General features: G+C 52.6%; 10 protein-coding genes across 10 annotated transcripts; 6 read left to right on the top strand and 4 right to left on the bottom strand.

Annotated features, from left to right (window-relative positions):
- Nucleotides 1-738: 738 nt before the first annotated feature.
- N7482_003306 (ferric reductase family protein) lies at nt 739-3,251 on the top strand (the record flags this gene model as incomplete). The annotated part of the gene is made up of 5 exons (XM_056685431.1): nt 739-975; nt 1,748-1,767; nt 1,822-2,114; nt 2,171-2,755; nt 2,812-3,251. 5 exons carry the CDS (start codon nt 739-741, stop codon nt 3,249-3,251), a joined length of 1,575 nt encoding a protein of 524 aa, XP_056544173.1.
- Nucleotides 3,252-4,581: 1,330 nt separating this feature from the next.
- On the top strand, nt 4,582-5,947 carry N7482_003305 (putative integral membrane protein Pth11-like; the record flags this gene model as incomplete). Its single annotated transcript, XM_056685430.1, has 6 exons — nt 4,582-4,782; nt 4,874-4,910; nt 4,969-5,036; nt 5,094-5,467; nt 5,524-5,594; nt 5,655-5,947. 6 exons carry the CDS (start codon nt 4,582-4,584, stop codon nt 5,945-5,947), a joined length of 1,044 nt encoding a protein of 347 aa, XP_056544172.1.
- A 1,512-nt stretch (nt 5,948-7,459) lies between these two features.
- On the top strand, nt 7,460-8,586 carry N7482_003304 (aromatic alcohol reductase; the record flags this gene model as incomplete). The annotated part of the gene is made up of 4 exons (XM_056685429.1): nt 7,460-7,498; nt 7,559-7,895; nt 7,943-8,121; nt 8,176-8,586. The coding sequence occupies 4 exons, from the start codon at nt 7,460-7,462 to the stop codon at nt 8,584-8,586; spliced, it is 966 nt and encodes a 321-aa protein (XP_056544171.1).
- Nucleotides 8,587-8,835: 249 nt separating this feature from the next.
- On the bottom strand, nt 8,836-9,351 carry N7482_003303 (uncharacterized protein; the record flags this gene model as incomplete). Its single annotated transcript, XM_056685428.1, has 3 exons — nt 8,836-9,009; nt 9,082-9,131; nt 9,219-9,351. The coding sequence occupies 3 exons, from the start codon at nt 9,349-9,351 to the stop codon at nt 8,836-8,838; spliced, it is 357 nt and encodes a 118-aa protein (XP_056544170.1).
- A 256-nt stretch (nt 9,352-9,607) lies between these two features.
- Nucleotides 9,608-10,736, top strand: N7482_003302 (fumarylacetoacetate hydrolase family protein; the record flags this gene model as incomplete). Its single annotated transcript, XM_056685427.1, has 5 exons — nt 9,608-9,635; nt 9,688-9,926; nt 9,986-10,301; nt 10,357-10,453; nt 10,529-10,736. 5 exons carry the CDS (start codon nt 9,608-9,610, stop codon nt 10,734-10,736), a joined length of 888 nt encoding a protein of 295 aa, XP_056544169.1.
- Nucleotides 10,737-12,182: 1,446 nt separating this feature from the next.
- On the bottom strand, nt 12,183-13,970 carry N7482_003301 (uncharacterized protein; the record flags this gene model as incomplete). Its single annotated transcript, XM_056685426.1, has 4 exons — nt 12,183-12,321; nt 12,378-13,054; nt 13,125-13,619; nt 13,716-13,970. 4 exons carry the CDS (start codon nt 13,968-13,970, stop codon nt 12,183-12,185), a joined length of 1,566 nt encoding a protein of 521 aa, XP_056544168.1.
- A 1,060-nt stretch (nt 13,971-15,030) lies between these two features.
- On the top strand, nt 15,031-17,545 carry N7482_003300 (uncharacterized protein; the record flags this gene model as incomplete). Its single annotated transcript, XM_056685425.1, has 4 exons — nt 15,031-15,129; nt 15,177-15,248; nt 15,327-15,896; nt 16,004-17,545. 4 exons carry the CDS (start codon nt 15,031-15,033, stop codon nt 17,543-17,545), a joined length of 2,283 nt encoding a protein of 760 aa, XP_056544167.1.
- Nucleotides 17,546-18,810: 1,265 nt separating this feature from the next.
- N7482_003299 (uncharacterized protein) lies at nt 18,811-19,148 on the bottom strand (the record flags this gene model as incomplete). Its single annotated transcript, XM_056685424.1, has 2 exons — nt 18,811-19,033; nt 19,117-19,148. The coding sequence occupies 2 exons, from the start codon at nt 19,146-19,148 to the stop codon at nt 18,811-18,813; spliced, it is 255 nt and encodes an 84-aa protein (XP_056544166.1).
- Nucleotides 19,149-19,900: 752 nt separating this feature from the next.
- N7482_003298 (uncharacterized protein) lies at nt 19,901-20,680 on the bottom strand (the record flags this gene model as incomplete). The annotated part of the gene is made up of 2 exons (XM_056685423.1): nt 19,901-20,563; nt 20,621-20,680. The coding sequence occupies 2 exons, from the start codon at nt 20,678-20,680 to the stop codon at nt 19,901-19,903; spliced, it is 723 nt and encodes a 240-aa protein (XP_056544165.1).
- Nucleotides 20,681-21,962: 1,282 nt separating this feature from the next.
- On the top strand, nt 21,963-22,938 carry N7482_003297 (uncharacterized protein; the record flags this gene model as incomplete). Its single annotated transcript, XM_056685422.1, has 3 exons — nt 21,963-22,136; nt 22,287-22,353; nt 22,643-22,938. 3 exons carry the CDS (start codon nt 21,963-21,965, stop codon nt 22,936-22,938), a joined length of 537 nt encoding a protein of 178 aa, XP_056544164.1.
- Nucleotides 22,939-23,491: the final 553 nt, after the last annotated feature.

Below are 23,491 nucleotides of genomic sequence, written 5' to 3'. Positions count from 1 at the left end.
GCCCAGTACCCATTGTGATCCCTTTCAAGATTTGAACGTGCGCGGCGTTACCTGAGCTGATCGACAGGGATCCTGGCAATTTGCTCTCCTTGCACGGGGGAGCTGATGATCTTAAACTATAGGTCGCGCACAGATCACTCAAATTTCCCACGTAAGAAAGGGGATAGACCCAGTTGACCACTTGAAGTCAATCGATGTTCAGTGGAAAGGCCAGGAACAGCAAAGAATTAGTTGAAATAGAAGTTTAGCGAGATAAAAAATTCACAAGGAATGCATTGGCAACCGTCAGTCTCCGGAGAGACCCGGCCAAGAGGGGCCGGCGTAGAGATGAATGGGCAACTGGGGCCGGGAGATTGTTCCACCTGACACGATGGGCGCTCTTTTCGACCTAAGAAAGCGGATACGTTAGGCAGGATACAGCAGGGTTCGCAAATGGTGGGTGCCAGAATACAAACTCGAGACTGAACAGCCGATAGAAAGGTGGCTGTGTAGCAGCTCGTGTGAGCATTTGTTATCTGATGAAGATCCACTACTACCCGAGCGGTAGCCGAGGCTGTTCCAGAAAAGAATACTACCCGTTTTTCTCCTCCCACATCATTCCTGATCGGCAATCTATCCCTCTCAAATACGAGGTGATGTCAGTGGGAATCCTCGAACCATAGTTCGGAGCTTTTGGTGGGTTTGGCGTGATTTTTTCACGGAAGCCGCGGAAACTGAGGTATATCATAGATAATACAAATGGATGTCATGAAGGCGCAGCAACGTAATGCTTCTCAGGAATCTCCTCCCAGTGCAGGGCAACAGCCACAAACCACCAACACTTGTGTCAAAATTTTGCTTGTCTGCCAGGGTCTCGAGGATGGTTGTGTGGGCCAGGCTCAACAAAAATCCCGCTACCGTGGCTTAGGGTTGCCAAAAGGGCATGTCGGTGTCGACAACAAGCTTGCCAAGATCGAAAACTTCCCGCGCTACACGGTACAAGCTTGGCTAGCGCCAAACCTAGTTCGTTATCTGATCCGCTCTCCCACCATGACCATCGCATTTCGGATCGTCCATTTTCATGTTAGGAATAGAATCTCCACAACCTGTGCTGCCAATGGCCCGTGGGTCATTGAAAAAATGGTTACGTTACCATTTACGGCTTTCAGGTGGCCCGTGACTGGCCTCTTGGTGGAGTGGATATGCAATTGGTAACTGATTGATAACCGACCTACCGTCGTTCCGTGGCCGAGGCCAAAGTCACCGCATAAATGTCGCACATCGCACATATTTCTATCATTCTTATAGTTTCAGAGAAATACGGCACACTCGCTTGCAATGAGTTCCAAAGCACTCCGTTTATCGCACAATGTCTGGAGTGACAAATATTTTGCTATTGCCATAGGGGCCATCATGGCCCTATTCATCCTTTATCATTTGTGCAATACTGTATATTTGAAATATGGATCAAGAAGCCCAAATAATTTAGTGAGACGGTTTTTACAATACCGGCGGTATGTCCAGAGCGGTTGAATTTTGCAGCCCATTTTATTGACAAACGATAGTGCTCTTTCAAGGTCCTTGAACAGTTTGGTTTTCGGGGTACCCATTGACCAGTGGTTGCTCTATTTTGTCTACTGGGCCATTAACTTGATCCTCACTTTGATAAATGTTGATCTCACTAATATAATAAATGTTTGTTCCGCTCTTCCCCCTCTGTCTCCTCCCGAGAAGAGCTCTAGAGCGCAGTGTCTGACTCGAACTCTAGGTTGCTAAACGCCTTGGCTGGTACGCGCAGAATTCCGGCCAAACGGTTTGCTCTAGCTAAGATTATGTCTCTAGGATTTCTGTAGCAAATCTCGTTCTTGTGACATTCCTCTCCCTCAAGCACACACCCCTCGCGCCATTATGTGGACGGTCCTACGAGAAACTACGTCCACTCCACAAAACCGCAGGCTATACATGCATTACCACCAGTGTTTTGCATGCGATCGTATACTTAAATGCATGGGCCCAGGCACATGAGTTAAAAAACATGCGTGAGAGAAACAACCTCACCGGTGGGTTTGCAGGGTTGGCGATGGTCATCATTGGCATATCTACAATCGGCTGGTTTACTCGCAGATACTACGAATGTATGTGAAATCGCATGTGCCCTATGGCTTCCGGGTTACTAACCAGGGAAATCTAGTGTTCTATATCATCCATGTCGTGATGTTTATGTTGATCCTGATCTTGGTCGGAATGCACCGACCAGAATTTTCCACCTCCACAGTGAAAATCATCATCTTTACCGGGTGCCTATGGTTTTCCGATCGTCTCCTTCGGGGGTTCAAGCTGGCTTGGAACTTCTTCGGGAATTATGCGATAATCACTCCTATGGAAGATGGTGCCGTCCGAGTCAAGCTGCACCGTAACCTCCACTGCACCCCAGGCTCCCACGCGTTCTTGTGGATGCCCTCTGTCCGCTTGATGGAAACTCACCCATTCACACTTGTTTCAGCCGAGCCCGCCGAATTTCTGGTTCGCAGATATGATGGCTATACGAACGAACTGTATGAAATTGCTCGAAAGCAGCCAGGGATCATGCTTCGGTGCTCGGTAGATGGAGGGTACGGTCAAATCCCCAATTTCGTGAACTTTGACCGTGTGATCCTGCTGGCGGGTGGCAGTGGTGCGAGTTTCACGTTTGCCCTTGCACTCAGCTTGATCAAGGAGTGTGCAGCTGCAAACATCTCCAAAACAATTGATTTCATTTGGACAGTGCGATATTCTGGTACGTCGTGTTTACCCCAGGATCTGCAAATAGGGCGAAAGCTGATACTCAAGCAGAATCCCTAAACTGGTTTGAGAAGGAGCTCCAACAACTCGAGGAAAGCCCTTGCGTGAACCTGTTCCTCTATGTTTCTCGGGATGAGGTCGTGTCTGCTGATTCCTCGAGCCTGGACTCCGCTTTGATGACCAGCGATGTAGAGAAAGGGAGAGAGATGGCCGACCGAACATCCCGGTGCTCCCCGCCATCCAGGGGGCGGCCGGATGTTGGTAACCTGATCGCTAGCTGCATATCTCACTGCGATTCCGAGTTCCGCATAGGCGTAGGCGCCTGTGGACCCAGCGAACTGATTGCGGCCGCACGCGAGGCGACTTCACAAAGCGCATATGACAACGGCCCGTCTATAACTCTGCACACTGAGGTAGATACCCCACCTGCATGGCAGATCGTCTTGCCGTATGGTCCAGCTAACACGGTCGCGCAGGAATTCAAGTGGTGAAACTGGGTTGCGCAAGTCGAGAAAGCCACTTGACCCAAACCAAGAAACAGTGCACAGCGTGAAAAGGTTATCCCGGGGCCTAAGCTCCTGTGGCCCAGCAAGGGAATTAAGTTCAATGAGACTTGGTCGTGTGTTCGCCTTCATCATTGATGGTACCACAGGGTCCAGCTGAGGTCGAAAACTGCGACGATGGATCGACACAGCAATAAGATCTTCAAGAGAAGAGGCCAAACTCCACTTACGCGTGGTGGGATGTGGATTGATCTCTTCTCGGGAGGAGGATCGCAGAAGACGAGCGCCCCGCCGGGCAACGGCCGCTGCCATCTGCACCCATGCGAGTGAGCTCGAAGGGTGGAAATCCACGAAACATGTGGGTGCGGCAGCGGTGTCATATTTCCTTTGGAGGTGTCGCCTTCGGTCGCGAACGGATGCACTAGCCGAGCCCCAAACCCCAGCCGGGCCCTTGTCGACGTGCAGCTCGACCCCCGCCACTCCGAGATGTCATTGGTTCCTGGGCCCCGTAATACGATGCATAAACTGCACCCTCGGCATTTGCGTGCGTCCGGCTCTCACGGAATATAGGGCTCATGCGATTTATCGATCCTTCCTAGAAGCATTTTCTTCGCTTAGGAAATATACCCCGTATTCAAAGGCCTGTTTCTAAATCGTTTTATTGGGCCCCTTGCGGGCGCTATTGGGCCGAATCTATGAACTGGCCCTAATTGAAGCATTAGCTTTGCTCCTTGCCTGCTCGCTACTTGTCTTGATCATGGGCGTATTAGTGGTTGGCTGCTGCTTCGATTTTACTTCCCCTATTCATATCTTGATCAAAACAAAACAATGTCACTCTCTACACACCACATGCATAGCTTGCGCGATGAGTTGCTATGCAACAGAATCAATCCCTCTACTCATTCGTAATGTGATACGTCGAACCCTCGCGGTCGTTTTATCCGGGAATTCTCCATTCGAAGTTGGCATTAGAAGCAAGATCGCCCAAGGTCAAAGCACAGAAAATAATCCAGTGTTCCGATTCATGTGGGAATCATTGCCGTTGGACCCTTCCGCGGCAAGATGTGGCTCGCATCCCCGTCTTCCGGTCGACCTTTTTGATTGGTAGATGCATGCTTTGTTGCAGCCGATCTACACTGTGCTCCTGATATGACAGATCTAGAGGACAGCAAAGCCCGCTTTTGCCCCTCCTCTCTCAATGGTGCCCTCTTTATATTAATCTCGGGTGATTGCAAATATTTGAAAGGATTCCAAATCGTTAAAGCTTCCGAGCGCCTCTCGCCTGTGTTTGCCTCTTGAACCCGCTTACCTGGCCGCCATGTCGTCTCAGCAATCCTCCGGTCACACGTGGACCGAGGGTGACTTTGAACATCCTAACCAGGCTATTCGCCACTCACTGATTGTGGCGCTCGTTTTTGCATTTACGTTGCCAACAGTCGCCGTTGGTCTCCGTCTTCTGGCCAGGAGACTCACGGGGAACAGACTGTTCCTGGACGATTATTTGATCATTGTTGCGTTGGTATGGCCTCGGACTTGACAGGAAAGATGATTTTCATCATCTAATGCTACAGGCATACTTTCGGTGGCATGGTGACTGACTTGCATGTTAGCTATTCAAGTACGGATGCTCGATTGGTGTTGTAATTCGTGAGTCAGGAGAACGCTATTTGGATACATGGGACTTCATGCTGATCGGAGGTATCAGTCCTCTTTAATGGCCTGGGCTCGCATATCGAGACTGTTCCGAAGGAGAATGTCGAGCGTTTCTTCAAGGTACATCAGCACTCGCCCCAATGTGGTATAGGATGCACGAACTCTAATTTTCGCTAGATTGGGTGGGCGAACCCCTTCGTCTACACTGCCAACGTGATGTTCATCAAGCTCTCGATTCTGGCGCTATATCGACGTTTATTCTCTACCAAGTATATGTTATTTGCCATCTATACCATGGGAATGGTCGTGATTCTCTGGGCCGTGACCATCTGGGTAGCTGCAACTCTGAACTGTATCCCAGTGCCTAAGTTCTGGGACAGGGCGATTGAAGGAGCCTGCATCGACCCCAACAGTTTTTATTATGGCACGCAGATCCCGAACATCGTGTCCGATGTGATTCTCCTTCTCATGCCACAGGGAGTTGTCTGGTCACTTCCGGTCGCCAAGTCCCAGAAGTTGCTTCTATCCTGCATATTCATGGTTGGCGGACTGTACGACTTCCAATTCTCAGTTGTGCGACAGGTCAAAAGTACTGACGTGATGATAGGGCCCTAATTTTTGACATCGTTCGACTACTAGCCATGCTCCACTTGTCCACCCAGGGTAATGACATCACCTGTAAGTATTTTATTGAGCAGTCCCGCCTTTTTATGCGCATCTCCCTTACACTCTGCACAGACCACCAAATGCCGGTCGTCATGTGGACCTGCACCGAAGCCGGAGTCGGTATTATTGCCGCATGCTTGCCGAATCTCCGGCCCCTGTTCAAGGTAGGAGGCCGCAGTTTCTGGTCGCAGCTCCGATCCATGAGCCAGGGTTCAGGCAAGGCGCATCTTCACCCAAGTAGCACGGGTACCTCAAGCACGACTGGCAACGTCAGTCTGGCAAAAGGGCCTGTTGATTCTTGCGTGGCCGAGGAGGGCATTGAAATCCATCGCTACAGCAACATAATTGCAGCCTCGGAGAAGTAAACCTTGCACCATGGGCTGCTGATATTACAAATGAAAAGATCAAGGAAAGGCAGCGCACGATTGATGGCGAGGCGCATATCGAAGAACGGCATGATGTTGAGATCTGGGAAGTATATGCCGTGTTTTACCTGTTTTTGTTTTCTTTTTCAATCTTCTTCGCGAGATACTCCCTTCGGCAATACTTTTTTTAATTGAGATCCCAATTTCTTTCGTTAGCTAGGTATGGCACTTTCAATACCGACAAAATTACTTCATAGATCTTCTCACTGGCCTTTAGTTTATCTATATGTTCAATTTGCAAGATTATGCCTGACTAACGATAACCACCGGTCCAGAGTACCCCTGCTCGTAGTGCTGTCCGAACATGCACAAAAGCGGGACAATCTGGGCTATGATTTCCGTTTTTGCTTAAGGACTGCAAAGTCCGCTAGCATTCAGCTGCCATAACTCCCGTAGGAAAACCCCCAACTTTCAATAAGGCGAATGGTCATCCAGATCGGAGAGACGGTATCCATACCGTGGTAAATTCGCTTTGATGGCGCGCAAAACAAAGCATTGGTTTTTTACCTTGGATGTACTCTTCGATCCATGAAGGCTGTGCTAGTGCGTCCCTTTGCCACGCGAGCGGTAGAACTGAACTAGATTCGCCTGCCGAGCGCAATTTATCAAGCATTATGCAGGCTACCACACAGTGGTAGTCTATTGACTAAGCACTGGGCAACTAGTCAAGACATTGTCGACACGAAGCGCATTTGATTTGAAGACCGCAGGCACTCGCGGAGACATTCGGAGACAATCAAGTCCGACGTTTGTACTATCGCATAAAAACCTTATGAATTGTCTAAGGTCGTACAATCACCGAGGAGTCCATTGATGAGGAAAGCCCTGCAAGTGATCCCCGACAGGTTCGCTCCGCTTGCCTTCGCGTCAAGCGAGTCGGAGCCTGCCTGGGCCTCGGACCTAGTGAGAAATGCCAGGTCCCCACCAGCCACAGACCCTTCATCCGAGACTATAACCGGTTGGATTGCTAGTCGGTTATGATATCTAGATGTTAGTGGAGTAGGAAACTTCCAGGTCACTCAAATATGGAGACTGCCGAGCCATGAACGTTATAAAATGGCGTTTGAATCGAGAAATATTTCCACCACCACAGATAAACCACGATCGGCAAAGCTCGATATCCGTTCTTTCAAAACGTAAAATGCGGGACTGAGGCTCGATGTCCGCGTGGGAGTCACAAAAATGACGGCTTTACATTTATCTCCAAGGCATTTTGCCATTCAGTCGCGGATTTATGGGCAGCCCGGGGATTATCTGCGCGGGGGGCTTATCTCCGCATGCATGTGGTTTGCGCGTCATGACTCGATGCTGCACTTCGAACATAAAAGGTATCTGGGCTTTTTCCAATGAATTTGCTGTGATGTCCATTTTTCTCAGTCTCATTTCACAAAAAGACACATTTCTCCACCTATCATACGATTGCGCGCTGCAACGGCGCCTGACCTTTCTGCTATGGGTTCGAACTATATCAACAAGGTCGCCATCGTTGGGGTAAGTCAAACCCGACCGTCGATTGCAGCCCTCCACAAACTTCGTAACTAATAACAATAGGCGGGCGGAAACAGTGGCAGCTTTATAACCGAAGCCCTGATCAAGACTGGCAAACACACCGTCACAGCTCTCACACGAGAGGGTAGCCAGAGCAAGCTTCCACCCGGCGTGATCTCGAAGTTCATCGACTACGGCAAGCCCGAAACAATTGTCGAGGCGTTGAAAGGCCAGGATGCACTGGTTATCACACTACCGGGCCAGGTCCCAGAAGATACGGAGCTGAAGCTCATTAATGCGGCTGGCAAGGCGGGTGTGAAATGGATTTTGCCTAATGAGTGGTCTCCGGATACAATGAACGAGAGTTTGGTCAAGGATGTCCCCATTTTCCAGCCAAAAGGTATGAATTCGGAGCCCACTATAGAGTCAAATCGCTGATCGTACTAGTGGCGACCCGAAAGGCCATCGCCGACCTTGGCAAGAGTGATTATATCTGCGTGTCGACTGGCTTCTGGTATGAATGGAGTTTGGCTATCCCTGCTGCTTATGGCATTGACTTGATCAACCATACCGCTACACTCTTCGATGAGGGCGAGACCAAGATCACAACCACGACCTGGCCCCAGGTATGGATGCAGCCCGAAGGCCTTTGGTTGTTCCTGATAATTAATATATCCTAGGTCGGACGCGCTGTTGCCGGCATCCTGAGTTTGCCTATCAAGCCCGAGGGCTCCGACCAAAAGGCCTGTCTCGAGAAACTCAAGAACCAGGTTGTATACACCAAGTCCTTCACCGTCAGCCAGAAAGATATGTTGGAGTCTGTCTTCCGGGTGACCGGTACCAAGGAAGCGGACTGGACCATCACCAAAGAGTCATCTCATGATCGGTATACGAGTGGTCTTAAGGAGATGCGGGAGGGCAGTGTAACTGGCTTTGTGAAGATGCTATATACCCGGATATTTTATCCGGATGGCTCTGGTGACATTGAGCATAAGGGCACGATCAATGCCTTGCTCGATTTGCCGAAGGAGGATATGGACGCCGCGACAAGAAGTGCGATTGAGCGTGCCAAGACGAACCCCTGGAGCTAGGAGACCCCAGCCTCGTCGGAGCGGCTTAGTTTCATGATCACCCCTGTGGAGGTTTATTGAATCGGCCGTGGACCCATGTGCTCGATCCATGACCTTATCTATAGTGGGACAGTAGGACAGTGGGACAATGCGAAATGAAGATCTCCAATTGAATAGTAGATAATGAAAGATTCATTTTCGAGCATCACACATGATTTTCGAAACCATATATACATTGATCGCATATCTCTATATGTGAATGTCCAGCGTCTAGCTGTCCAGCAGCACGGGGACCTTCTCGCAGAGGTACTCGACAATGGCGTCGGGCCCACGCTCGACCTGCAGGCCGGTGGGAATGGCGTGCAGCTTGATGTCAGGGACGATCGACCTGGCAATGTCGTGGATCTGCTTGGCCTCGTCGGCAGTCCACATGGAGGCGCTGAACTAAGTAGGCTGTCAGTTGGGACCATTCGGGGCAATTAGGCCCGGGCTCGGATATCCCGATCGGGAACATACTAGCACGTCCGGCTTGTGCTCCGTGACCTTGGGCGCGACCTCTTCGATCTCTGTGGGCCTGTTAGAATGCCAGATTTCTTGCGCAGGATCAATGGATCAATGGATCAATTGCTGGGTCGGAATGTCGCATAACTCACTCTCGCAGTTGTCGACGTGGATGATGGTGTAGCGGTCCTTGAGAATGTCCGCAAGGCGGCCGATGAGGCGCTTGGCGCGCTCGGGCGCAGTGTTGACCGTCACAAGACGGAAGGGGCCCTTCGGAGCAGACATAGTGGCAAGAGAAGAGAGGAATGAGGAATGAGGAACGAGAGACTGACAAGACACGACATCGCGGGGCTTGTCTGTCTTTTATTTCCGGCCGATTGCGGCGCCACTTCCCCACATCCTGCCACTTTGTGGGTGGTTTGCCTCTCCCGCCGGCTTTTCCCAGCGCCGGGGTAGACATACTCCGCGCGGCGCGATAAGAACAGGCGTGTTTCCTCCGCTGCTTTGGTGGAAGCATATACCCCCTCCGACCTCAATCACCATGTCTAAGATCGCTTCGACTTTCTCGCGTAAGTGCTTGCCCTTCACCGTGGGGTGTGCCGCAGAGACTGACTGTCACAGGCCTGGTGCGCTTCGTCCCCAAGTCGAACCCCGCCAAGGTTCTGATCGGTGAGCCGGTCGATCCCCAGCTGGACGTGGGATTGGCCCTGTACCAGGGCAAGGAGGTCTCAGTGCGCCCCTTCTCGGGCTCGTCCGTCCTCAGCCCCGGCCAGGTCACCGGCTCGACCGAGACGATCGACCACATCCTGTCTCCTCTGGCGCAGAGCGAGGTTGGATCGATCCGATGCGTTGGATTGAACGTACGTGGTGCAAATTGAGAGTACGGTAGCAGAGACAATTGCTTATGCTGTTCCGATAGTACGTGTCGCACGCCAAGGAGATGTCCCTCCCCCTCCCGGACGTGCCAACCCTCTTCATTAAGCCTTCGACTGCCCTGGCCGATCCCTTCCCGGCGCCTACTGTGCTGCCGAAGATCACCCAACAGGATGGCACCGGTGACTACGAGTCTGAGATGGTTATTGTCATTGGGCGCGACGCCAAGGATGTGCCTGAGTCTGAGGCCCTTGACTACGTTCTCGGGTACACGGCTGCCAACGATGTGTCCAGTCGGACATCCCAGATGAACCAGAGCCAGTGGTGCTTCTCCAAGGGTTTCGATGGCTCATGTCCCATTGGTAAGAGCTACCGACAATTCAATTAATGAGGCTTGAGCTAATTCGAACATCACAGGCCCCGTTCTGGTCTCTGCTGCCCTGATCCCCGATGCCAGCAAGTTCCAGATTCGCGGTCTGAAGAGCGGCCGTGTGATGCAAGACTGCCCTCTCACGTACGTGATTACCTGACTGTTTTGGTCGACTCACCGCTTTATGTACAGTACGAGCTAATCGTCGCTTTTTCATAGTGACCTGATCTTCAGCGTCCCCCAACTCATCAGCTTCCTCTCGCAGGGTACCACCCTCCCTGCTGGCACTATCATCCTAACCGGTACCCCGCCCGGCGTCGGCGCAGCCAAGACCCCCAAGGAGTTCATCAAGGCCGGCGACGAGTTCGCGGTTGAGCTGCTGCCTCACGTGGGCACGCTTATCAACAAGATCGAGCACCAAGAATGAAACCGATGACACCAACGATGACGATCACTTCATGTAACACAGACGTCGGAAATGTATATATTTGTGTGCCTTGGAAATATCTTTGATCTCCATTATTCCGACAATCAATAGCTTGCTCCAGAAAATATACCTGCCTGACACCTGTCAAATGTGCTGGAAGCGATACATTTTTAGTAAATCCGCCGTAGATCGCGCAATGCCACGCGTTGCACCATCATCGCCATAGACGACGTAGAGGCTGAGGATTGTTTCGTGTATCCTCTCTTTTCCTGACGTGCGGCCTTGCAAAAAACAAAGAAGACCGATGATTCGTCACGGAAGAGGCGACGTGAAGGGGTCGTCTACCAATCGGCAGCTCGGGAGGGATATGACTTTTTCCACTTTTCTCCCCGACGGAACAGATCTCTTCCGCCGCGTTATCGGTGCCGCAACCAGGGCGGGCTTGCTGCGTTGAGAGTTTAAATTCTTGTTGCCAAGCCCAGGTAGGTGCTTTGTTGTACGACCGTGGATGTCGTCCTATCCTCGAGGTTCAATTGGTATGCAGTGATAGAAAAGGAAACCTTGCAATAGCAAGGACCTTTTGCCGCGAACCTCATCGAATTTCGAGTTTGCTTTGATCTCCAGATAGCAAGAATCTAGTAAAATTTATCCGAGACTGTGATTCGTTGCGGTTAACTACACCTCGTAACTAGACAAGAATCAGAATCACCCAACCCAAGCACAGGCGGCACCAGCCCAACCCCCTGAAAGCCGGCCTTCGCGTATCAGACCAGCTCGTGGGCCCCCCTATACCATTTCCAGGCAGAGCCAGGAACCCCCGATGGTTTGATGGTGCGCTACGGCATATATTCGGGTTCTACCCGCTGGGGCTGTCCCGATCGGCCTGGTTGATAAAAGGCCGGTCTGCGGCTTTTTGTTTATGCCGGTTATTTTTGATATTTGTTCATTACTTTCTCTACTTGAAGTTTTTGACTTCTTCTGCTTTTTCTGTTCATTTCTTTGATCCCTTTCCCCTCCTTATTTTCCACTTTTGGCCGTTCTTATTGTCTGATCGTGGATGACCACATAAGTTTCTCGCACAAGAAGCTCTTGACTGCATTACACAGTGCTGTTCGCCATACTGACGTGACTGACTGATCCAATTGCCAATTTGTTGGGGGAAATACATCGCCGCCAGGATCATTCTCGAAACTTTGCATATTCAAATTGATGCATCTATCTATTACAGTGACCGAACGCCTCGGGCCACACCCTGTGTCCCGGGTCGAGTCCAGTCTCTGGAGTCCAGTCTCTCCGTGCCGATGCCGATTCTATATGCAGGTTCTATCCCCGAACTGACCGTCTAAATGCAAGCCGAACATGTTCACAAATCTTGTTGAAACAAAATGGCCATTACATCATGCCTCGAAACCGAAAGCCGAGAACACAAAAGGAAATTGACGTCGTTTACTGGTCTTTGTTGCGACGCCAAATCCCTCCCCGCCAGTGCAAAAGGATGGTCGGAACAACGCTGACGGCAAAGAGCATTGCACATCCAATTCCGGAGCTGGGTGCAATGCCGACATTCTCGAACATGGGAGAAAACCTGGACTGGTGGTTAGTCATGATGTTGGAGCACAATGGTTGGAAAGACGGGCTTACCAGAAGGGACCGATGAATCCCCAAATCTGGCGCACGAAGGTGATAAACACACCCACGCTGGCGGCCTCCTGTGGGTAGCAGTCTATGGCGTACGTGATCATCACCGTCGTGACCAGCTGGTTGCCAGCGGCACCAATGCCCGTGCCGATGATGGGGGTCACATTCCAATGCCCGGAGGCCGACTCCTGCGTGCAAACCAGGAATACGATGATACCGATCATGGTCAAGGCGAAGCCGAAGTAGCTCAGCCAGAGACGGAACTCGGGCTCGGGCTTCCGGTCCAGGCGACGTTGGCGCCGATTCATCCAGTGGTCGGATAGCACGCCGCCCATCTGCTCGCCAATTAGGGATCCAATGATGGCTCCCAGGAACTGCATGCCCAGCTGCTCGGCGTTCAGATCGAACTTTTCTTGCAGCAGCGAGGGCACCTCGACAGTCGTCAGGATGTTACCCCACAGGAAAACCATGGCATATGCGCAGGCAGGGATAACAATAGATGGACGGCGGACCATGGTTAACGGGCGAACAAACTCATACCAGGTGAAGGGGGTGGGATCAACCCGTCGGAGAGACATGTACTCTGTCTTCCATGTGGGCTCCTCGCAATCGACCCCCTGACCCACGTAACGGGTTTCGGGTCCCAAGAAAAGATACAGGACGAACTGGCCACCGTTGATCTACACCGAGACATCTCGTCAGCAGACTGGTCGGCTGGTCTTCAAACCTGATTCCGCAAAGGGAACTTACCATAGCCAGGATCCAGTAGATCCAGTGATAACCCACGCGGTACGTCACGAACCCGAAGATGAACGGCCCGATTGGAACACCAAGGGTGACCATCAGGGTCCAGATACCCATGTAGCGGGCGCGGTCCTTCTTGAAGGTGGTCTCCATCACGACGGCACTCCCGATGGCCGAGGCCGGCGAGATGAAGAACGCCACCAGGGCGCGGCACGCAGCGACTGATGCATAGGTTGTGCTCTTCGCACAGCCGATGTTACATACGAGACTGAGGATGAGCGACAGAAGGAAGATAGGCCGGCGCCCGAAGCGGTTGGACAGGGGCTTCCAGAAGAGGGGCGCGCCTCCCAGGATGGCAATCTGCAGCGAGGTTAAGTAGCTGGCGTTTTGCAAGCTGACGCCGAGATCCTCCGCGATGTTGGCGTAGGCGGGAATGATGGCGGCAGCGGTGAATGTAGCCATGCAGGCGTGGAATGCCACCAGGATCAGATTGATCATTTTCTACGATGATGCATCAGTGTTCCCGGTCCGTTTTCTGACCCCGGCTTCTCGGACAGGGTGTTCGTTCACCATCCGTAGGGAAGAATATCAACTCACCTTCCATTCAGGCCAGTTGTAAGGGTCGGCAGGGCCCATGCTAGGAATGGGATCGAGTTCCAGTGTGCCATGTCGTTCGAGCAGATATTCCCGATGAGCCTTGGGAAGCCGAGCAGCCACAGACTCCTCATAGGTGGCCGCCCGGCCGGCGCCTGCGCTCTCGACAAGGGCAATATCCGCCTTGCAGCTGCTGGGGTCCTCCTCGGCCTGCTGTACGGGGCGAGAAGAAGACGATTGCAATTCGACGGATGTCATGCTGGTGACAACCCAAGGGGGTATCCAACAAGGAAGCCGGCAAGCACTGAAGGTGCTAGGAAGCCCTGTTGCTCGGCGAAGGTGAAACGGTGGGTGGGTCGAGTTCTCCTATACTCGGTCCTGGATGGTAAGAGCAAACCACATAAAAAAAAGGAAATACGATGCCACCAGGACAGATTCGGACTGGAGAGGACTGTGATGCCCAAGAGAATTGGGGCACAGGGACCAATGGACGAGAAATTGACGTCGGAATGGAACTGATGACAATTTGGTACCGACAGGGCAGTCCGCTAGTTGGACGCGGAAAAAACCATGAGGGCGAGGGCTTGGCGTGCCTCCAACCGAGCCCGGTGAGCGCGCATATGCCGCGCAAGCAGGGCAAAGGATTATCTCCGGACAGCAGCCTGTCAATAACGGGGAACGGCCTTGCCCCGGGGTATTCTTTGCCGGGCCCATCGGCCCATCTGGAGAGAGTGCGGAGGGTCTCCGCCCCCGTGGACTTCTTTCGGACTTGGCCAGTAACAGGGCCAGCGAGACGACCCTCCAGGTCGTGGCGATTAGTCACGGCCCCCCATCGTGGCCCATCATGGCCCATCCTGGCACTTGAAGACGGCTACCCGAAGGCCGTGACTGCATGTCCGGCACGCTGGCCTCTGCCAAGTACCGAGCCCCGCGGCGAATTCTACTGGACCTTTTGCCCCGAGCTCCCGTGTTCCCGTGCCCCCGTACCGGTCCTCCACACCCTGGACCTTCTTCCGGGTTCTCTGGGGGGGATGTCCGGCCACACGCCAGCGCGGCTGACTGTCTATTCGAAGTGAGGTAGTATATGCGGAATCCAAGGCCAGAGAGGCAAATTTTCAAACCACTCACTCCGGCCCACTAAGACCGCCCTTGTGTCCTCGTCGGAGGGTGCCCGTGATTCGTAAGGCTTGTGGAGGCCCCACAAACAAGACCGTGGGGAAGCACTTCGTCAACGTGCCACACCCCACAATCACCTCTCCCCACGGCGCTTCCCTTCTCCTCCTCTTTCCCACACCTTTCCTCCTAAGAGGCAAAGACCATGGCGTCAATGGAGATGACGGCGCCTGCTGCGGCTGGTGTCAAGAAACTGATGTGTCGCGTGTGCCAGAAAGGATTCACCAAGGCTGAACATCTTCGAGTAAGTCGGCGGAGCCCTACCCCCATTCCCCACGTTTTGAGGGGCAGCTGTCCGATGCCAAGGCCACGCAAGGCAATCGCAGGGCTAATGGACGATCGGACAGAGACATGAGCGTTGTCGTAAGTCGAACTGTGCTCTTTTCCTCGGCTGCTATTATTGTTCGCCGGGCTCCCTACCCCACCACCAAAATACTGTAGTCCCATTCCCGATACCCTCCGTCGGCTGACCGGAAGGATCTTCCAGATACCGGATCCAAACCCTATGTCTGTAAAGAGTGTCGCCGGCCATTTGCCCGCCAAGATGCACTCACCCGCCATGAGAAACTGCATCAGCGGGACATGAATTCAAAGCAGGGCCCGTCGCCCCCTTCGGCGACCCCTTCGGCCTCGTTGGATTCCATGGCTTCTTGGGATGCCGGTAGTGTGTCCACCACTGGTCCGGCGTCGACGTCGGCGACGACTCGGTCGTGGGATGAGCCGCAGCCTGGGTCACATCATGGTCTGCATAACGCCGCTGCTGATCTGGATTTTGCTCTCATCTGGCCCGATACGGAGGGTTTGTTTCAGAGCTTGATGTCGGCCGACACCACGGACCAGTGGCAGATGCCATTAGGGACGCTGCCCTTTCCACCTGTAGTGCAGGATATAAACGGGATGAATTTCGGGTCCCCCAATTCGTTTGATGACCGAAGCTCTTCGGTCGGCACGATCCCGTCGGGGGGAGGACATCAGGCTGTGCGCGATGTGACGGAGATGGTAACGAGCTCAGTGAGTTGATAGTTCCTGCCGGTGGGAAGTGAAGTGGTCAAAGGAGGGATCCAAAATGACACCTCCTTTGCGGAAACGAATTACTCATACTAATGCAGGCCTACTAGTCCTCGAGTGTCACCGCTGCCGTCAAGGCCACCTCCATTACTTCAGTCTTCCTCGACGAATGCTTGCACATGTTCTTCGTCCGCTTCATTCCGACCTTTCCCATCTTACATCGAGCCACTTTTGTTTTCCGCGAATGCACACACGCTCTGCTACTCAATGCCATTGCAATTGGGTCGCTGTACCTGGGTCCTAGCGACTCTGTCGCAAAAGGCGAAGCGTTATGGCACCTGGCTCATACGGCGGTTGCTACCTCGTGGCAGTCCTTTATCACTCATCACGGCCCGTACGACGCCTGCAAGGGTGTTCAGTTGATGATCACGGCATTGCTGGGCCAAATATATGGGGCACTCTCCAAGAACCGAGCCATCCGCACTACAAGCCAAGTATTTCGGCCCCTGGGCTTCTTTTGGGCGCGGCATTGTGGAATGTACGATAGCGAGCCTTATTCCATGGAGAACCTCCCCTCTGCCGACGCGCCATGTGCGGAGAAGGAACATCAATGGCGCATTTGGGCGGCACGAGAAATTCAACAGCGCGCCCTTCTGGCATACTACGTTCTCGATGGTCTTGTTGCGCAGATGTCCGGCGATGGAGCATCCGCCCGCCATGTCTCCAATCCGTTGAGCCTCCCCAGTAATGAGGCTGCTTTTGACGCCAGCACTCCCGATGAATGGCTGGTACATATGCGTTCGCAACAACCAGATCGGTCCTCGTTTCGAATGGTGTTCCGTGCCTTGTTTCCGCCAGTTGGTAACTTCAGAGCGCTGGAGTACGAATTCTCCACGTTTGCGCTTCGCGTAGTGCTGGAAGGTCTTCAGTCCCTAGTGTCTGATTGTGATGAGCATGATCTTGCTGTCGGCGTGCCAGGTCGGTCTGATGTACGCCGGGCACTGGCCCAAGTGCATGAGACTATCTCGATGAGCATTCACTTCTCTGCCGCGGAGCGACTGGAGATACTGCTGCGGTGGCACACGGTCTGCCTGGACACCATGATCAACTCTACCGTCCTCTCCCGGCATGTCTGTTCTCGGTATAATATCGCACAGCACGTCTCGGGAGGTTGCCGGACAGTTCGCCCCGACTTCGACCTCCTCCAATGGGTGAACACGGACGATGCCAGGCGCGCAGTGCTCCATGCTGTCGCCATCCAAGATATCATCGAGCAGCTTCCGCGCGGTCGCGCCCACGTTGTTCATATGCCCAGCTCACTATTTGCTGCCGCGACCATCTACGTCGTCTTCTCGCTTGCCGGTACCGCCACCGTCAACCTCCCCCGAACAATCGTGTGGCAGGACGCGTTGCTGTCCCACTCCGATCTCAACATAGGCCATGAGGACATCCGACCTCCGTCTGGTTCAGAGACACGGCGCTTTGTGGACACCGAGCAAGGTGTATCGCCCGCTCCAATCGGCGGTACCGTTCGCAACCTCCTTTATGAATTGAACTCCATGCATAAGCTCTTCCGCTGCTTGTCATCACAGTGGGGCATTGCACATGACATGGAGAACATCATTGCTCAGTGGATCCAACTGTGCCATTAATGACGGAGCTGGGCTCGGTCTGGGCTGGCGGCTGCGGTGGCATAATTCCAATTGTACATAGTTAGTGGGCTGTTTTTAGGGTGTCATGAGACATGTATACATATGACCGATACGCCATAAAATCCGGGAGACGTGTGATCAACAGCAATTGTACTTCCAGCTCCGGTTTCGCATGTAGTCGGGGGTAGTTCGACGCTAGTGCATAGACGAGATCGAGCAGCATTCAAGCACATCGGACCACGATGCAGGAGGTTGCCCGCTTACTGATACCCAGTTACTTTTCATATCCAGAGTATCTGCTGGGGATACACAGTATTGGAGCAGAGTTGAAAAGATTGTCGGTCCCGCACTTCGATGACCTTCGTTTTCCGTTAACTGCTTCCATTCTTTGACTTTGCTCACGCGGCACTTCCGCCCGTCCTCGATTTCGCATTCCATCCACGTGCAAGATCGAGCCATACGGCAAGCGGCTTAAACAAGACAGTCTTCGAGAGACTGTATGGGCCCCGATCTTGAACCCAAGGCTTCCTACCCGATGAATCGAATCTGGAAACGAAGCATCTCCACTTTATCATCCATCAACTGCTGCACTTGACGGATCCGAATTGGAAATCGCAGGTGACATTATCGTGAGAGAAACTCCCGTCACATTTCTCCAACACCATTCATCTAAAAAGCGCGAGGTGGTCAGAAACGCCTTTCTGTTGCCATCGAGGGGCCACCAAACGCGAAAGTGGCGCGTGGGCGTGGCGCGCGACGCGTCCTTTGCAGCGGACGCTAAACCAAAAATAAATCCCGCCTGCTCGGAAGACATACTTGTGGATCTCCACCATCAACGCCAAGGCCTCACGCCCATTGTCCCGTGAGTATTGGATGAAACCAGTCGCCAATGTGACTCATTATTGACAGGCCTGCATGCAGATACCATGTCGGACCTCACGCCAGACCTCACGCCGGTGTCCGCGCCCCAAGGTTCTCCGCTGCCCCAACCCACTACCGCCACGACCGTGCCGCGAGGCGTACGTGGCAAGAGGCTCACGGCGCCGCAAATCAGGATCCTTGTAGACGTGTGCAGCTCTCGCAAGTCCTTTCCCCGCTATGCCGAACACCCTAAAATCTTCTGGCTCGACGTCTCGGTCCATTTTCAACGGCTAACCGGCCGCCCCTACTCCTGGCAGTCGTGCCGGCGTCGCATGATCACTTTGGAAGATCCATACCATGCTCAAGCAATCCTCCAGGGACGGCTATCGTCTCCATTACCAAGATTACCGACTCCCATTCTCAGCAACGGTCATCGGGCCGCCCCGCCGGGTCATGGCACTTTGCCCGAGGCCCGCGGCCTGACTGGTATCGTGCCTTCGGCCAGCGTCGAGGAGGACGACGATCTGCCTGACGCGCCCATTGTGCACCGCAACATTCATGCCCACTGTGAGCTGGAGGAGGATACGTTGCGTGACGATGTTCACGCCCTCATCCACAATAGCATGACTGCGTTCGAGTCCCAGCTTGATTATTTCACCAGCGCAATCATCGATGATCTAGACGAGGAGTGGAATGTGAAGGAAGCATACCTCCGCTTCAAGCGCCTAATGGAGAAGGCCATGGAGAAGTACAAGCGGGGCTGATGCGGGCCAGTAATGCTCTCGAAAAATCTTTTGTAGGATGTGTTGTTTCTCCATCCTTAGGGCCATGGCGTTTGGGGAGTCTGCTTATGACTTGTTGAGATACCTGCTGGATGACAATTTCTTTTTCTTTCGTGTGAATCGCAACAGATTGCGATGGTGGGTAATTATTACTTTTTTTTTCCCTTTCCCGCTCACTCTTCTTGTAGCTTTTCGTTCCATAATCGACATCATTTGGGAGGGTTGGGCTATTTAGACTGTCCGGACGGCCAAATAAATACCACTTAGTTTCAGTCGTAGTTTTGAAAGCACAGCTGCTCTTGAGAATCCGATATCGATGTCATTCGAGGATGCGCGTATGATTTTCTCATTCCCTACAGAGGGGCTGAGAAAAGTGCCGAAGGGTATTCGGGGCTAGGTGTCGGAGACATGGAGGACTAAGAAAGGACCGTTCAAGCGGGATAAGCAGATATTTTTCGTTAGAACAGATTGTGACTGAAAGAATGAAAACCCCAGCTGCCCACACACCCCCTTTGTACATCATCTCGCTTGAAACCAACTGTCCACGCTGACCCCCTGTTTGAGTAGGGTAGCAAGCGAGATGAGGATCTCGCTGTGCAGTCTTCACAGATGCAGTTAGGCGCAAAGAACAGAAAAGAAAAATGGATCCCGTGATCCTCCAGTCGTTGTAAGGGAAAAGCAATGTGCACGAGGGTAATCTTTATCACTTCCTTCACGCCTCGTTGTCGGCCGTGTCAACACCCGCAGTCCGCATCAAGCTGTCCAGGCTAGCGGCACCGGCGCGGTAGGCCTCGGCATCGGTCATTGAGACGGACGGGAGAAAGAGATCATAGCCGTTCGTCTGGCTGTCGAAGATTAGATCCCGTTCCAGGTCGAATGCTGGCAACTGGGCAGCATCGACAAGGAAGGCCTCACGTTTCGCTCGTTTAGGGATTTGCTCAGGCGTGCCCTCGCCTTCATCATCACCGTACTCATCGTCGACACTTTCTTCGAGATGGTGGCGCTTGATGCCCATTAAAGAGCGACTGAATTCATTGTCTGCCTTGATCTTAGGCTTGATAGGAGTCATATCATCGCTCGAAACTTCAATGATCATAGAAGGCTCCTCGCTGACCTTAGGGTTGGTAACCTTGGGCGTATAGTTCTTCGACGCTGGACTTGGCTGTTCAAGGCCGGATTTGCGTATTTTCGGAGTTCGGGGAGTTCGGGGTGTGCGTGGAGGCCGAGCATGAGTCTGCGGGTTCTGTTGGGGTGTTCCTGCCCCAGCCGTGACGCGCAGGTTTTCCGCCATTTTCCGCCAGGCCCGAAATCTGTGCTCCATAGAGTTGTAGTTCGCATTGCCACCGTACATCTTGGCAATTTCACCATAATTGAGCTAGTTAATCTTGCTCAGCTCGTGTCAAATCCAACGACGGAGACGGCAAGTACATACCCTCATGTTCGGCTGCGCGGCAAGCATTGCTGCGATCACCCGCTCGAGATCGACCTTCATGGTGGTGATAACGAGCGTCAAACGTGTGATCTGGAGATGATTGAGTCAGTGAGCATCGACAGTGAATGATAAGATAAGGACAGGCAGATATCCTACCTGGGTGTGAAGTGCGGGGTGGATCACCAGCTCGAAGACTGATGAGATGTGAGGGTTGATGAAGCGTGAAGGTTAAGAGGAGGAGGGGGAGAATGTGTGGATCACAGAAAAGAGATGCGTGGACGTGCGGGATAGGATTGCCAGCAGTTCTCACATGAAGAAGATCGGGCTTGGGAGGCATAAAGGGCCTTGACGTGGCCGTTTCAGAATAGAGAGGATAGTTGGTTGGGGAGAAAGGATTGAGATGGGGATCAGTGTCTTTACACAGTGACGAGATGTGAGTCAAATAGTAGCTAGGAATAGTTACCTTCCTTGCCCGAGATACTCGGCTCAGATCTCGTTTAAAGCAGACATGAGTAGGCCATGAAGGGGTGGTTTTCCCTATCGGCACTGGGGTCTTCTCTTCAATATGATAGAGGTTGGCAAAGAATCAGCCAATAGGGAGGTATTGTTATCCTGACTACTTGTCTCCACCCTCAAGGCTGGCCGCCATCGCTATCCTGGGAATTATTGGCTTTTCGAGTCAACCTTTGGTGGTCCTTTTATTCGTGCTGATACTGCTTTGCTCTACAGTGTGCAATGTGATGCATGACGGCAATACCCAATAGTAGCCATGCCTCCCATGGGTATACATCCACATAAAATGGTTTCAGAGCCCCTCGAATGATAGCAGATATTAGGGAAATGGTTATGTCCCTTGGAAAGTTCATGTATAGGAAATGCAGATAGTGTGCGAGCTAGCATATTATGTGATACATTCCCGTGAACTTGTGCTCCAGTCGCCGAGGAAATTTGCATCACTGCCAATATTCTTTGACTGTTTGCTATCTACTAACGATCGCAGGAATTTGAGGGGCTGCTTGGGTAGAAGAGCCCTACAATATCACACAATACCTTTATCTAACCGTTTGTCACTCCATTTCTCTTGGATGCGTCATCGTCCCACTTCCTCAAGCAGCCACGAGCACTTTACCTGGTCACCGACACCTTCGACCTCCCATACTTGTCTTCCTCTCGCTCGACCTTGCCTAACTCTTACTGCTTTATCCTCCCTTCGTCTTCCTCTCACCCTACTTTCTCCACTGCCACACACTTTCGAAATATCATCCGTCTTCAAATATCCCGGCTGCCTACAGACTACCCTCCAGTACCTATCACATCGCTGACCACTTTCCCAATCGCCAAAATGCGCTGGACTGCTTCTGCGGATCAGACGGTGAGCTCCGAGATTACTGATTGTGCTCTTTATCCCTCTCGGTACCTGCAGATTTCAAGCATCAAAGAGGCACAGCTTAAGCGAGTCGAGTTCGCTACATGCGTGGAACTTGCAGTTGGCGCGCCTCTACCCATTCTGGCCTCTGTTCTTTGGCGGTCGAATCACAGAACTCGAACCCTTGCTTGTCCTCCCGTTGGACTTGGGGAAAACCACAACCTTCATCCCCAATATACTTCTCATTTGACACTTCATCATCGAAGATACGAGCCTTGACTGACCTTTCCGATTTTCCAGCTGCTGCTCAAGATTATTGAGACTCATGACCTGAGCGTCGATACCATCAAGGTCGCGGCCGCATGGCGTATGTGATTTCCTTGTCTTCAGCCTGCCTTCAACGCCCCAGCATTACTGAAACCCCCGTGCATTCTGTCGAGGCCAGTCTGCGCGCCTGATTTTATATGCCCACCCCCAACCATGTATCTCTCCCCTTCCTGTCCCAGCCGCTCGATGCAATCTCACTGTCACCGCACAGCGCTTTAGCCTGTGCATTTTGAGTGCTAGTACTAACTGCTGCAGCTGAAAACATGGAGGGGAAGCCAACCGCCCGCGCAATAAAGGAACGCATATCTAAGATTCGTGACCTTGCAAAGACTACGAGCGAGGGCAGCGTTGCCACCCCTTCTCCTGCCAAGCGAGGCCGTGCAAAGAAGACCCCCAGCGCCAAGGAGACCACTACTCCGACCCCCGCAAGCGCAAGCGCGTGAAGAGTCCATCGCCTCAGCCCAAGCCTGAGTCCGACGACAACGCGGATGACGACGCGTCTGAGTGTGAGCTGAAAGACTTTCTGAATCACCAGACTGCGGCCGGCAAGTCCGAGGACTCCGATGCCGATGAGGCCGTCCACAGCCAGCATGGGGGTATTGAGGACCTGGAAGAGGATGCTTGAGGTGTGAGAGTGACGATGTCAACCTTCCTGGCAATGTAACAGAGACTTTGGGGCGGGTCTGGACAGTCTCTATTTGCGATATTCTGATGTTATCTGAATTTTCTTGATCACTTTTTCGACTCAAGACCCTGCTGGCGTAGCCAGCACTGGAGCTTGAGATTTGTAATTTCCTGGAGTGCCAAGACTTGACCGTTTTTCTTTTTCTTGCTGGTCTTGGTTTTATGCCCTGCGTGCTTTGCGGAAGGATTCAGAGACTCTGGATTTTAGCTTAGCCCTGCGATGATGTACTGCGATCGAACGAAAAATACCAAAAAAAGATGACCCGCCCCCCAAACCCTCCTCCGGAACTATCATGATCAGCCCGGAAGTTGGTCGAAAATAAGTTGATCCCTGGGATCGACGCGCATAATATCCATGGAAATTCCACTCTCCGTTAGCCGAGAATATTTCCGGAGGCTCCGATAGATCTCTCGAGCTTTCCGCACTGCCATTCGAGTCTTGCACACTCTGGCCACAATAATGCGAGCTTCCGCGTGTCCAGCGCCAAAAGACC

The sequence above is a fragment of the Penicillium canariense genome (assembly GCF_028826845.1).
Source record: "Penicillium canariense strain IBT 26290 chromosome Unknown utg000002l_segment0_segment0, whole genome shotgun sequence".
Lineage (NCBI taxonomy): Eukaryota > Fungi > Ascomycota > Eurotiomycetes > Eurotiales > Aspergillaceae > Penicillium > Penicillium canariense.
Note: the sequence above shows the minus strand (reverse complement) of the source record. Positions and strands in the feature narration are given on the sequence as shown.